General features: G+C 45.5%; 1 protein-coding gene across 3 annotated transcripts in view; it reads left to right on the top strand.

Moving 5' to 3' along the window:
* C2CD2 (C2 calcium dependent domain containing 2) overlaps positions 1 to 14,551 on the top strand; it is a 56,247-nt gene that overhangs the window by 20,941 nt on the left and 20,755 nt on the right. For all 3 annotated transcript variants that reach the window (XM_075854634.1, XM_075854633.1, XM_075854635.1), the window contains 5 exons: positions 2,706 to 2,825; positions 6,692 to 6,799; positions 6,955 to 7,071; positions 7,207 to 7,321; positions 8,108 to 8,210. In XM_075854634.1, coding sequence (XP_075710749.1) covers positions 2,706 to 2,825; positions 6,692 to 6,799; positions 6,955 to 7,071; positions 7,207 to 7,321; positions 8,108 to 8,210 — 563 coding nt within the window. The remainder of the gene's footprint in view (positions 1 to 2,705; positions 2,826 to 6,691; positions 6,800 to 6,954; positions 7,072 to 7,206; positions 7,322 to 8,107; positions 8,211 to 14,551) is intronic.

Below are 14,551 nucleotides of genomic sequence, written 5' to 3'. Positions count from 1 at the left end.
TCTTGGGACGTTTTTGGAGCCGTTTTCCATAGATTCTATTGAAAAAAGCTCCAAAAATGGCCGTAAAAAACGCGAGTGGCTTCAAAAACGTCTGAAAATCAGGAGCTGTTTTCCCTTGAAAACAGCTCCGTATTTTCAGACGTTTTTAGTCTAGTGTGTGAACATAGCCTTACAGGTCCGCTAGATCCGGACGCAATTAATTGGCTGCCATTCAAAATTGTAGTGCGTGATCCCTGCGAATGATAGTACTGTGATTAATTACCTTCCACATGATCACACTCATTATATATACATGAGGTAAAATACATGGAATTAAATATGATGAAGCCTGCCTGCAACATTTACTAAATACATAGTATTAAATATGATGACGCCTGCCTGCAATATTTACTAAAACCATAGAATTAAATATGATGAAGCCTGCCTGCAACATTTACTAAATACATAGTATTAAATATGATGACGCCTGCCTGCAATATTTACTAAAAACAATTAAATATGATGACGCCTGCCTGCAACATTTACTAAATACATAGTCAAATACCCTGCCTGCAATATTTACTAAATACATAGAATTAAATATGATGACACCCTCCTGCAATATTTACTAAAAACAATTAAATATGATGACGCCTGCCTGCAATATTTACTAAACACATAGAATTAAATATGATGACGCCTGCCTGCAATATTTACTAAATACATAGAATTACATATGATGACGCCCTCCTGCAACATTTACTAAATACATTGAGTCAAATACCCTGCCTGCAATATTTAAACATTTACTAAATACATAGTATTAAATATGATGACGCCTGCCTGCAATATTTACTAAATACATAGTATTAAATATGATGACGCCTGCCTGCAACATTTACTAAATACATAGTATTAAATATGATGACGCCTGCCTGCGATATATACTAAATACATAGTATTAAATATGATGATGACGCCTGCCTGCAATATTTACTAAAAACAAAAGTTTAAATATGATGACGCCTGCCGACAATATTTACTACAATTATTTATTTTATTGACATGATAAATGATATCATTCTAGCTGCCTTTAGCACCACTAGGGGGAGCTAACTGCATATGGACGTATATAGCTAGTATTGAACTCCATAGGAGCTGTATAAATATGTATTCTCTGAGCAGTGGCAGCAGTTCAGTGACGGGCTCCCTCCCAATATGGGCCCCATAAAAGTCATGTTGCCTGTCTCTATGGTAGATATGTCACTACTGACTACCGTTGAACAACTGGGTGGAATCAGAAATGTTTTAATATTTTTTTAATAACTGTGCCCATAGGGGTTGTCACGCAGCTTTGCATAGATCCAGAATGACATATCCATTTGCACTGTTATACAGTTACATTCCCTCTTGATCCTAGTCTCTTCTTAATGTGGAAGTGCCAGTCTTCACTGTCGTTTTTGTATTCTATTCATGAACCAATCAGCACAGGATAAACTGCTTATAAAGCTTACCAGTCCAAACCCAGATATCGGAGGGCTGCAGGGTCCGTGGCGCTTCTGTAATACTTCATACACAATTATATTTAAATTGGAAATGATTTTTTATGAGGGCCCCATGTATGTTCTCCCCCGTCAGAAATCATTCTCACGACCTCTCTGAGCTTTATAAACCGCGGCCGTCACCAGTGACTTCTCAGATGTGAGATCCCAACATCTGTCATCCCTGTGAATGGCAGTGAAAGGATTTATGGGTAATTGACGAGATCCAACAGATCTAGTGTGTTTTTTTTAATCTGCCGCATTTGCGTAATCGCTGTTATTTTGTTGCCGATTTTCCCCATTGAATTCAATAGATCGGTAAAACCTGCAACAAATAGCAGATGTTGCGATTTTTGCAGGGAAAACTCAGAAAAAAAAACTTATACTTACCCAGAATTCTGTGCTTCTGCATCTAGCCCGGCCTCCAGGGATGACGTTTCATTCCATTCACAGGCTGCAGAGGTCACATGGGACGAAACGTCATCCCAGCATGACGGGCTGCGGGAGGGACGGGTGTGCTTTTATGCAGCATATCCGCCCTGTGTGAACATAGCCTTCGTGTTCAGTGAGTGCTTGTGATATGGACAAATTCTATTATTACCATGGCCGGCCTGTGCATGGTGGGACAAGCACAATAAGGGGCACCATTTACATTTTTGCCATGGAGCCCCCCGCTGATTTATGTACGCCCTGGACACACTGTATCTAAACAAACATTGCCGTTAAACTGCTCTTGGTCACACTGGCCCACGAAAGGACCATAAGATCCTCCAATGGTCTCAAGTTCTAACAATAACCCCGCCCATGAGGTTCCACAGAAGACGCTGACTTAAGAATAAATCACCTGCCGCCGGGGTCATACTTTTTAGGGTGAATTTACTTATCTATTAACACTTCAAAATGATACGACTTGTGAGTACAAGGATTCCAGCATGATGAATGGGAGCAGTGTAAATCTGTATGCAGTGAGCTCCCCCTTGTGGCGGTGCAGGCACATAGAATTTTATCATTTGAATTTTATGGCTGTGTGACGGGAAGCATTATGCTGGCGTGGTTTATGTATAGTAGAAGAGATCTACAACCTGCACAGATTGATTTATACTCGGTTGTTTCAGGATTGCATTATTATAATGGGATAGGGCATCATAATCAGATCCCATAAACCTGTCTGTGATTGGTTTTCAGGTTGTATGCTGCAGAGTAGTGGGAGACTCTCTACAGTTTGCCGTGCGGGTTACCCGGACCCTTCCAGCCAACTCAGGATGCCAGGTGTATAGTGTCCGCATCACTCCACTACATATAAATGTAAGTCTGTAATGGGACCAGTACTCTCTTTACTGGTCATGTGGTTTTCTCTTCACCTCCAAATTCCCAAATATCGTCAAATCCCAATTTCTCGCCATGTATTGGGCAGTGTACTATTAGGCCCTGTTCACACAGTTTTTTTGCAGGCGGAAAAATCTGCCTCAAAATTCCTTCAGGAATCAGCCGGCAGAACATTTGCCGCGTTTTTCACTGCTTTCTTCACCCGCGGCCATTGAGCGCCGCAGGCAAAAACCACCGCGACAAACGCTGATGTCAATGGGAGGTCAGAGACGGAAACGCCCGAAGAAAGGGCATGTCGCTTCTTTTTCCCGCAAGCTCGCTGGAAAAAACGCCTCCGCCTACTATTGAAATCAATGGGAGGCAGTTTCGGGCGTTTTTTTGGCGGTGTTTCCGACACTGTTCCGCGTCAAAAACCGTGCCAAACTACTCTGTGTGAACATACCCTTAATATAGACACCTCAGGGCTACATGCACACATTGCGTATTTTGCAGCAGAAAATATGCAGCTAAACCAAAGGAAAAATGAAGAAATTCGCAGTAAAAAAACGCACTTGAAGGTGCGTTTTTTTGATACGTTGTTCAGTGCGGTTTTTACGTTATGCTGCGTAAATCACTGCGTTTTCATGCTGCGGGTTTTGCTGCGTATTTCTGTAGAACTAGAGGGATAGAATTCGCAAGCGGAATCGCGAGATAAATTGACATTCTGCGGTTTAGAAAATACGCACGCGTGGACATGAGATTCCCTGGAATCTCATTGACTATGCTGGTACTGTATTACTCTGCGGTTTTGCCACACGCAAATACGTGCGGCAAAAACGTAATACGCATTGTGTGCATTGACCCTAAAGATGACCTCTCGCCTCTCCTGACATGGCTGTTTTAGTAAATATTTATATTCCCCATGAAATAACAATTCCGTTCCTATGTTATTCCTCCTAGAAATGTATGAATAAATTGACAACTGGGTGTTACAAGTTGGGGGTGTGTCAATACACAGACTGACGCTGTCCAATCAGTGCTGACAGAGTGAGACTGTACGGACACGCCCCTTTGACAAGGGGAATGGTAACAACTAGTTGTCAATTTATTCATATATTTCTAGGAGGAATAAGAGAGGAACGGCCCAAAATATGTATTCATGGGGAATACATATATTTAAAAAATGGACGTCAGGAGAGGTGACAGATAGTCCTTAGACCTAATTCACAACGACAGGGTTTCCCGGCCGTGTGACGGGCGTTCATAAAACGGCCGTCGCACAGCCGCAGTAGGAGCAATAGACGCCTAATGGGGCTATTCACTCGACCGATTTTTTGACAGCCCGGGAAACCCGGCCGTCAAAAAATGGGACTATTTTCGGCCGTTCTCCCGGCCGCCCGGCTCCCATAGAAGTGCATGTGAGGAGGAGGAGGGTATTGTTTGCTCCCTGTAGGAGCGGTATCCCCAATACAGCGTTGCCGAAGCTGTGGCCGGGGATTCTGCTTCAGAAGTGCTTGGACACATATATGGACACAGTGAAGTCAGGGACTTCTGAAGCGGAAACCCCGACCCTGTGGCCAGTGTTTCCGCTCCAGGAGAAGTCCCTGACTTCACTGTGTCCATATATGGACAGAGTGACGTCCGGCCCTGCTGAAGCGGAATCCCCGACCCTGTGGCCAGTGTCTCCGCTCCAGGAAAAGTCCCTGACTTCACTGTCCATATATGGACAGTGAAGTCAGGGACTTCTCCTGGAACGGTGGCGCTATCTACAAACAAGTAGGGGGGGTGCCATCTATGGGGGTGGTGCTGTGTAGAACTACCTGCAGGGGGCTGTGTGGCACTACCTACTGAGGGCTGTGTGTGGCAAAAAATTACAAATGAAATTCATCCGATTTTAAAGCGGACAGGGAAAAAGACGGATGGAAAACGAGTCAAAATCCGCCATTAAAAATGGCAACACGGCCCGGAACGGAATCGGAATGGATGCAAAACGGAAGTTTTTATCGGCCGACACTCGGAGCCTGTCGTGTCAATAAGGGCTTAAAGAGACACTTCCCAAACCATCTTAGGATCCTGGCCGACCAATCATTTTCTGCCTTCCTTGTAAACTATATCACTACATTTATCCTAGATAGACTTTTCTTTAAATTATTGCATAATAGAAAGTTCTGCAACCGCAATATACTTTGTGTAGTTCGAGAGCTCAGCTTGCTGTCCGTGAATTGGCACATCTTGTTTACAGATAGATGGATGGATGGATGGATGGATAGTGTCACGGACACAGGGTATGTGGACCCACTAGGCCGCTCCGCCGTAGCGGGGAGGCAGCTGACCAGGTCACAGGCTATGCGAAAGTCAATGGCAGACAGTAATGCTTGGGTACCTGAAATACTCCGGAGGGTGGCTGTGGCTACAGCATAGATGGAGGCTGGTGCGGCAGGTGGCGCCAGACGTGGCAGGCAGTATGCGATGAAGCAGAAGACACTGGACGTGGCAGACGACACTGGACGTGGCAGGAGACACTGGACGTGGCAGGAGACACTGGACGTGGCAGACGACACTGGACGTGGCAAACGACACTGGACGTGGCAAACGACACTGGACGTGGCAAACGACACTGGACGTGGCAGAAGACACGACTGAAACGCTGGTAGGCACAGGAACTGGAACAATGCGGAATACAGGAACGGGTAACAGGGCACGGGTAACAGCTGGAATGGGGAAACACTAAGGGACCATTTGCGAGACAGACTGGGATAGACTAACAACGCTCAGGCAAGGATTAGAAGGCCTGGGGCCTTCTTATAGACCAGGAAATCGTGGCAGTTGATGATGATGACGACTTCCTATTTTCGCGCGCTGGCCCTTTAAGGCTGTGTGCGAGCGTGCGCGCGAACCCTACGGGACACAGCCGAACGGAGCGGAAGTGAGCGCTGGCGTCTCCTAGGATAGATAGATAGATATGAGATAGATAGATAGATAGATAGATAGATAGATAGATAGATAGATAGATAGATAGATAGATAGATAGATAGATAGATAGATATGAGATAGATAGATAGATGATAGATAGATAGATAGATAGATAGATAGATAGATAGATATGAGATAGATAGATAGATAGATAGATATGAGATAGATAGATAGATAGATATGAGATAGATAGATAGATAGATAGATAGATAGATAGATAGATAGATATGAGATAGATAGATATGAGATAGATAGATATGAGATAGATAGATAGATAGATAGATAGATAGATAGATAGAAAACTTGCATGGGCCTAATATTTCTCACAGTTAAGGTTTTGTTGCAGTTGCATCCAGTCTAGACAATACTCTTTGAGCTAAGCGTTCAAGACTCCAGACTGATACATTGTAGCAAACATCAGGATCGGAGAGAGATTTGTGCAGCTCACCAGACTAATAACAGTGTATCAGAGCTCTCTATTTTTTAACAGCCTTTTGTCAGTTTGGTATGTTCGCAACGGTTTTTCCACCTTAGGGTATAATGTTTTCATTCACTGATAGCAAGCAGAGGTCTTGTAAATGGTGAGAAATTGAACCACAAAGTATATTAAAAAGTTGGAGATCTTTCATCATACGGTGATTACTGGTGCTGTACATGATCAGGAAAACATGGCTGCCATCTTCCAAAAACAAGAAAGCAGCCATGTATTTCTAATCCTGGTAATCCCCTTTAAGCTTTATTTACATAAAACTGGAAACCCCCTTTAAAACTGCCCACACTCATTGGTTAAAGGGTCTGAAGACTTTCCGGACGCACTGTGTATATATATATAGTTTACGGTCCTGGGCTTCGAATATTTGTTTCTGGATTCCATCTTCTTTCTCTCCTTCCAGTTGGAGCTTCGTGTAAAAGAAGGAGATGGAAAAGACGTCCAGGTCACGTGGTCCATGGGAAGCTTCTGTGATCTCGATCTTCAAGTTCAACCAAAAACTAAGCTGGAGGTCAGTGAGTAAGTTGTGTTGTTTTTACCTCCATGTTGGCTGTTCCCCCCCGAAATCGGGAGAATCGGGAGAATTGAAAATGGATGAACTTGGGGAAATAGAAGCTTTTACGTCTATCGGTTTGACTTTGTCTCATACATGTGTCATGTTGGCAGACCCCCGGAGCAAGTGCGATCATGGAGACTCTGGAGGACATACTGAAGAACCTCATGGGTTGTGTAAGACCTCAAGTAGACCTGAGCAGCAAGCCAACAGATGTGAAGGAGTATCAGGTATCTACAAACCGGGCCATAGTAGGAGAAATATTATATATATGGGGCCTACTCTGAGCTTTGGTCCCAGCAGAGGGACCACCAGATCCATCAATGATCAGACTAAAGCTCTTCATTATAATCTCCCCTGTGCAGAATATTCCCGGCATCCATTCTCCAGTAATCTGTCCTCCCAAACCCCCCCGAGCTCATGAGCTGAAGCTTCAGGTGCGCAATATCAAAGCAGCGCTGATGGGAAGTGTCTCCTCAGGTAATTCTTCTTCTTCTTTACAGGTGAAGGCCATCAGTTTTAATGGCTGCATTAGACTGGGTTCACATGTCGCGCTCAAAATACGTTTTTTTGCTGCGATACACACATTTTGACATCTATCTATCTATCTATCTATCTATCTAATATCTATCTATCTATCTAATATCTATCTATCTATCTATCTATCTATCTATCTATCTCATATCTATCTATCTATCTATCTATCTATCTATCTATCTATCTATCTATCATCTATCTATCTATCTATCTATCTATCTATCTATCTATCTATCTATCTATCTATCTATCTATCTATCTATCTATCTATCTATCTATCTATCTATCTATCTATCTATCTATCTCATATCTATCTATCTCATATCTATCTATCTCATATCTATCTATCTCATATCTATCTATCTCATATCTATCTATCTCATATCTATCTATCTCATATCTATCTATCTCATATCTATCTATCTCATATCTATCTATCTCATATCTATCTATCTCATATCTATCTATCTCATATCTATCTATCTCATATCTATCTATCTCATATCTATCTATCTATCTATCTATCTATCTATCTCATATCTCTCAGTAGTGTAGCCTCAAACAACACCAAAGAAAGGCCTTTGTCATGCCCCGCCTCCTCAGGACCAGCCCTAGGCAGAGCAGTGCATCAGTTTTGCCCAGAGTGCTCCTTTAATTCCTTTTTTTAAATATATTTTTGTGGAAATAAAAATGTAATGTGTTTAGAATGTGTCCTTGTTCTTCCCGCAGAAACGTTGGCGTGCTCCGCGGAGCTCAATGACCCCGTTCAGAGGTTCACAACCGCAGACATAAAACACAGTTTGAGCCCCAGCTGGGAGGATGAATTTGTATTGTAAGTATACTGGGAATAATGGTGTATCATATAGCAATGTATCAGGTCTTTGCCTTCATTTTCAAAGCTGTACTGGAATTTGATTGGTTACAAGGGTAATAAGGGTACACAATCCTAAATGTTCCTCCGGTAAATTGCCTAAATGTCAGTAAAATAATTGTTGTCAAATATTTGTAATGTAAGTAATAAAGGACAGATGGAAGGAAGTATGACTGCAGGATCAGACAACTCAAGGTTTGTTCGTAGTCTGTTACCACGGAGACACATAGGTCTGCATAGGAGCTGTGTACACAAAACAGAAGGAGATTTTTAATCAAAATTATTTGCAAACTTGCTTCCCTTTTCATTTCAAATGCATTGAAGCAATTAAAAAACAAAATGGTTGCGAAGGCGGATATAGCCTGAAGACCAGAGGTTCATGAATGTAATGTAATAATTATAGAATAGGCAGAATTGTAGGACAAAGTAGGGGTGAGCATGTAACATCCCTGAGGGGCTACAGACAGTCAAATTTGGATAATCTGACCGACATTTTTGGACTGTCGGGATTCTGGATTATTAGATAATTCTGAACCATTCAATGACTACACATGGATCTATCTACATATCTCATGGCTCCTGAAACTGAAGTCCCCAGCACTTAGGGCTCATTCAGACGAGCATATTCCTTGTCCGTGTGCTGGGCGTTGAAATAACTAACAGCACACGGACCCATGCAATTCAATGGGGCTATTTAGACATGCGTGAGTTTTCATGCAGCGAGTGTCCGTTGCGTGAATGTCACTGCATGTCCTATATTGGTGCGTTTTTGCGGACACGCTCGTCTGAATGTAGCTTTCACTCATCTGGTGTGTTGGTGACTTCATTGTGATCTTCGTCAACTGCTGTGTTAATTTCCTATTAATCCAGAATGGAACAAGTTTTGTTTCATTTTGGATCATCAAAGATAAACCCACCCAAGTCCACCTCAACGCTTGACAAGGGATCCATCTGATCAGAGGAGTAGACGTATAGGAAGAGAGTAATGTTTCTGTATAAGACGTGTAATTTTGGGGAAATCAGATCTGTCATCATCAGCCAATCCGTCACCCATTGACCTCAATCAGGGCCGCCATCAGGGGGGTATTAGGGGTAGTGGTGTGAGGGGCCCGGCCAAACCTAATTGAAAGGGGGGCCCGGCAACTGCCTCGACATTCTTTTGGTAGGAAAAAACGGGCCCCTGCAATGGGGCCCGTTTTTTTCACCAAAAGAATGTCGTGAGCTGCTGCTGCTGCTGCTGCTGCTGCTGCTGCTGCTGCTGCGGGCCCCCTCCCCTCGTCATGGGGGGCCGTCAAACCGTCCGCCCGCGCGCGCGCACCCGATCGCGCGCACAATGAAACTCCCGCGCGTGCGCACTCGCGAGCGCGCATCCACGAACGCCCGCACTGGAGACCGCCCGCGCGCGCACCCGCGATCGACCGCGCGCGCACCCGCGACCGGCCACCCGCGAACGAAGCGCGCGCAGCCGCGGACCCACATGGACAAAACTTACCTGGAGCCTGGCTGGAGGTGAAGGACTGGACGTCTGGACCGAAGACCTCCCCTGGAAGACATCGCCGGAAGAGGACTGGAGTGGGAGCAGCTCTTCTGACAGTGAGTAAATTATCTCAAAGTGTTGTTTATGTATGGCCCTGTTCACACAGTATTTTGCAGGCAAAAAAAAATCTGCCTCAAAATTCCTTAAAGAATTTTGAGGCAGATTTTGCCCTGCCCACACTATCTTGCCGCGTTTTTTTGCTGCGTTTTTTGCTCGCGGCGATTGAGGACAGCAGACAAAAAACGCAGGGAAAAATGCATTTTCTGCCTCCCATTGATTTAGATGGGAGGTCAGAGGCGGAACCGCGGCAAGAAAGGACGTGCTGATTTTTCTTTTTTCCGCGACTGGCTCCCATTGATTTCAGATTAAATCAATGGGAGGCGGTTTTGGAAGTTTTTTGGTGCTGATTCTGACGCAGTGTCCGAGTCAATATCAAGGCCCAAAAACTCTGTGAACTGGGCCTTATTCTTAGGGCTTATTCAGACGAACGTGTAATACGTCCGTGCAACGCGCGTGATTTTCACGCGCCTCGCACGGACCTATGTTACTCTATGGGGCCGTGCGGACTGTCAGTGATTTTCACGCAGCGTGTGTCCGTGTGTCCGCTGCGTAAAACTCACGACATGTCCAATATTTGTGCATTGTTCGCGCATCACGCACCCATTGAAGTCAATGGGTGGGTGAAAATCACGCCCAGCACTTCCGCAGCCGTATAAACTATGAATGAAAACAGAAAAGCACCACGAGCTACAAACATACAAACAGAGTGTCATAATGATGGCGGCTGCGCGAAAATCACGCAGCCACGCATCATACGCTGCTGACACACGGAGCGGTTATGAACCTTTTGCATGCGCAAAAAAGCAAACGTTTTTTGCGCGTGCAAAAAGCACACGCTCGTGTAAATCCGGCCTTAGGGTAGGAACACACTAGGCATGAACGCTGCAGATTTTATGCAACACATTTTATTGTGGATAATCCGCAGCGTATCACAGTCGCAGCCGAGTGGATGAGATATGAACAAATCTCATCCACACGCTGCAAAAATAATGGACCTGCCGTGTGGCTTTTGGCTTTTTAAGCCGCAGCGTGTCAATGTATTCTGTGGGATCGCTGCTCCTCTGTTGCGGAAATGCTGCGGTTCTGCCGCAAAAATCACACATGAGAAAAAAAAAAAGGTACTTTTTTAAATTGATAAAGTTTAGACTTACCCCGGCCGTAGTCCTGGTGACGCGATCCTCTATTCTTAGCGCAGCCCCGCCTCCTGTCATGACGTTTCATCCCATGTGACTGATGCAGCGGTCACATGGTCTACAGTGTCATCCCAGGAGGCGGGGCTACGTTCAGAAGAGAGAGATGCGTCACCAGGACTACGGCCCTGGCAAGTCGAAACTTTTTTTTCCCTGCAGGATTCCCGCAGCGGACAAGCTTCACGAAACCTGCGCCACTATTTGGTGCGGTTTTGCTGGCGGAATTCCCTGCGGCTACCGGGGCGGATAAGCTGTGTAGTTTTACTCAGCATATCCGCCTAGTGTGTCCCTTATGATGTCGCTCCTGGAGCTGATGCCGCTCTCTAAATAGGCAGTTGGTCCAGTAGAATTTGGAATTATTTTTTTTTGTGAACCAGCTTAAAAAAACACAAAACTTTTGTGTTAGGGCCTGTTCACATCACCGTTCACTTCCATTCCGGGGTTCCGTCTGAGGTTTCTGTCGGGTGAACCCCGCAATGGAAAGTGAAAGTGACAGCACAGCTTCCGTTTCCATCACCATTAGCGCAGTCGACTGCGCTATTAATTCCGTCCGAAAACCAGCCGGAATGGTGACGAACCACCGCTCCGGGGTTCCGTCTGAGGTTTCTGTCGGGTGAACCCCGCAACGGAAAGTGAAAGTGACAGCACAGCTTCCGTTTCAGTCACCATTGATCTCAATGGTGACGGAAACATCGCTAATGGTTTCCGTTCGTCACCATTCCGGCTGGTTTTCGGACGGAATCAATAGCGCAGTCGACTGCGCTAATGGTGATGGAAACGGAAGCTGTGCTATCACTTTCACTTTCCGTTGCGGGGTTCACCCGACAGAAACCTCAGACGGAACCCCGGAGCGGAGGCGAACGGTGATGTGAACAGGCCCTAACACAAAAGTTTTGTATTTTTTTAAGCTGGTTCACAAAAAAAAATAATTCCAAATTCTACTGGACCAACTGCCTATTTAGAGAGCGGCAGCAGCTCCAGGAGCGACATCATAAGGGACACACTAGGCGGATATGCTGAGTAAAACTACACAGCTTATCCCGGGAGCCGCAGGGAATTCCGCCAGCAAAACCGCACCAAATAGTGGCGCAGGTTTCGGGAGGCGTGTCCGCTGCGGGAATCCTGCAGGGAAAAAAAAGTTTAGACTTGCCCCGGCCGTAGTTTAAGTGACGCATCTCTCTCTTCTGAACGTAGCCCCGCCTCCTGGGATGACGCTGTAGACCATGTGACCGCTGCAGCGGTCACATGGGATGAAACGTCATGACAGGAGGCGGGGCTACGCTAAGAATAGAGGATCGCGTCACCAGGACTACGGCCGGGGCAAGTCTAAACTTTTTTATAAATTTAAAAAAGTGCCTTTTTTTTTTTTTTCTCATGTGTGATTTTTGCGGCAGAACCGCAGCATTTCCGCAACAGAGGAGCAGCGATCCCACAGAATACATTGACATGCGACTTAAAAAGCCAAAAAGCCACACGGCAGGTCCATTATTTTTGCAGCGTGTGGATGAGATTTGTTGAAATCTCACCCACTCTGCTGCGACTGTGATACGCTGCGGATTTTACACAATAAAATGTGTTGCATAAAATCCGCAGCGTTCATGCCTAGTGTGTTCCTACCCTAAGGCCGGATTTACACAAGCGTGTGCTTTTTGCGCGCGCAAAAACGTGGCGTTTTGCGCTTGCAAAAGGTCCATAACAGCTCCGTGTGGCAGCAGCGTATGATGCGTGGCTGCGTGATTTTCGCGCAGCCGCCATCATTATGACACTCTGTTTGTATGTTTGTAGCACGTGGTGCTTTTCTGTTTTCATTCATAGTTTATACTGCTGCGGAAGCGCTGGGCGTGATTTTCACGCACCCATTGACTTCAATGGGTGCGTGATGCGCGAACAATGCACAAATATCGGACATGTCGTGAGTTTTACGCAGCGGACACACGCTGCGTGAAAATCACTGACAGTCTGCACGGCCCCATAGAGTAACATAGGTCCGTGCGAGGCGCGTGAAAATCACGCACGTTGCACGGATGTATTACACGTTCGTCTGAATAAGCCCTAACAATAAGGCCCAGTTCACAGAGTTTTTGAGCCTTGATATTGACTTGGACACTGCGTCAGAATCAGCACCAAACAACTTCCAAAACCGCCCCCCATTGATTTAATCTGAAATCAATGGGAGCCAGTCGCGGAAAAAAGAAAAAGCAGCACGTCCTTTCTTGCCGCGGTTCTGCCTCTGACCTCCCATTGAAATCAATGGGAGGCAGAAAATGCATTTTTCGCTGCGTTTTCTGTCTGCTGTCCTCAATCGCCGCAGGCAAAAAACGCGGCAAGATAGTGTGGGCAGGTCAAAATCTGCCTCAAAATTCGGTGCGCGGTTCCAGGCGGTCGCCGGTGCGCATGCGCGGGAGTTTGCGGGTGCGCGTGATCGGTCGCACGGGCGGCGGTGTTTGACGGCCCCCATGCTACCCAGGGCCGCCATCAAGGGGGTATTAGGGGTACTGATGTGAGAGGCCCGGCCAAACCTAATTGAAAGGGGGGCCCGCAGCTCATGACATTCTTTTGGTGAAAAAAACGGGCCCCATTGCAGGGGCCTGTTTTTTTTCTACCAAAGGCAAGTCGCGGCAGTTTGCCGGGCCCCCCTTTCAATTAGGTTTGGCCGGGCCTCTCACATCAGTACCCATAATACCCCCCCTGTTGGCGGCCCTGGGTACCATGATATAGTACTGGACGGACTACCGTTAACAGGCGGTGCCACGGTAGGGGGGCCCAGAAAATGTAGCTGTAGGGGGCCCTGAAATTCCTGATGGCGGCCCTGACCTCAATGATTAAAAAAAAATAATTGAATGTGACGGATCATGATGGATCCATTTTCTTTATCAGGGCCCATGAAAGACACAGGAGGGTTCTGTAAATTTTTTGCCCAAAAAAAAAAAAAAGTCAAATCGTCGATATATCCAATTCATTTCTATGGGATTATGGTGATTATATGCATCAGTAAAAAGAACAAACAGCAGTGTGAATAGAACAGTGTTGCAGTTTGTGGGTCCTATCAATTGTGAGCTCATTTTTATCTTCATTTAGGGTATTGCTGTCCTGTTAAATACAGTCTATTGCTCCCTGTTATCAACCACTCAGACAGGAGAGAGTGTGCTTGTTTAAGGTGGACTGACAGGAAGTGCAGGAAAATCCCTGCCCTCCACTACTTTACCTCCCATAGATGTATATGAATGATATTACAGATATCGGCCTGTGTCTGGGAGCTGTGGAGATCTTACAGGAATCTAAAAATTGCATCCAAGTCCTTTTAGGATTTTAAACAATGTGTCAAACTTTCCAGCTATGACCAAGAGCAGATTTATTCCCTAATTTAAGAAATGTTTTGGCGTAAATTATAGTAAACCTGTCGAGTTGCCGTTGGCAACGCCCCCTAACGTGAAGCCTTGCCTGCTTTGTAGTAAGGTGCCGTGAGTGGCGCAAATGTCTCAGTCGCATTTATTTCTGCAAAATGCGCCTCCTGA

Source organism: Rhinoderma darwinii, chromosome 2 (assembly GCF_050947455.1).
Source record: "Rhinoderma darwinii isolate aRhiDar2 chromosome 2, aRhiDar2.hap1, whole genome shotgun sequence".
In the NCBI taxonomy this organism is placed as follows: Eukaryota; Metazoa; Chordata; class Amphibia; order Anura; family Rhinodermatidae; genus Rhinoderma; species Rhinoderma darwinii.
The sequence above is the reverse complement of the archived record's forward strand: the minus strand, read 5'-3'. Positions and strand labels throughout refer to the sequence as shown.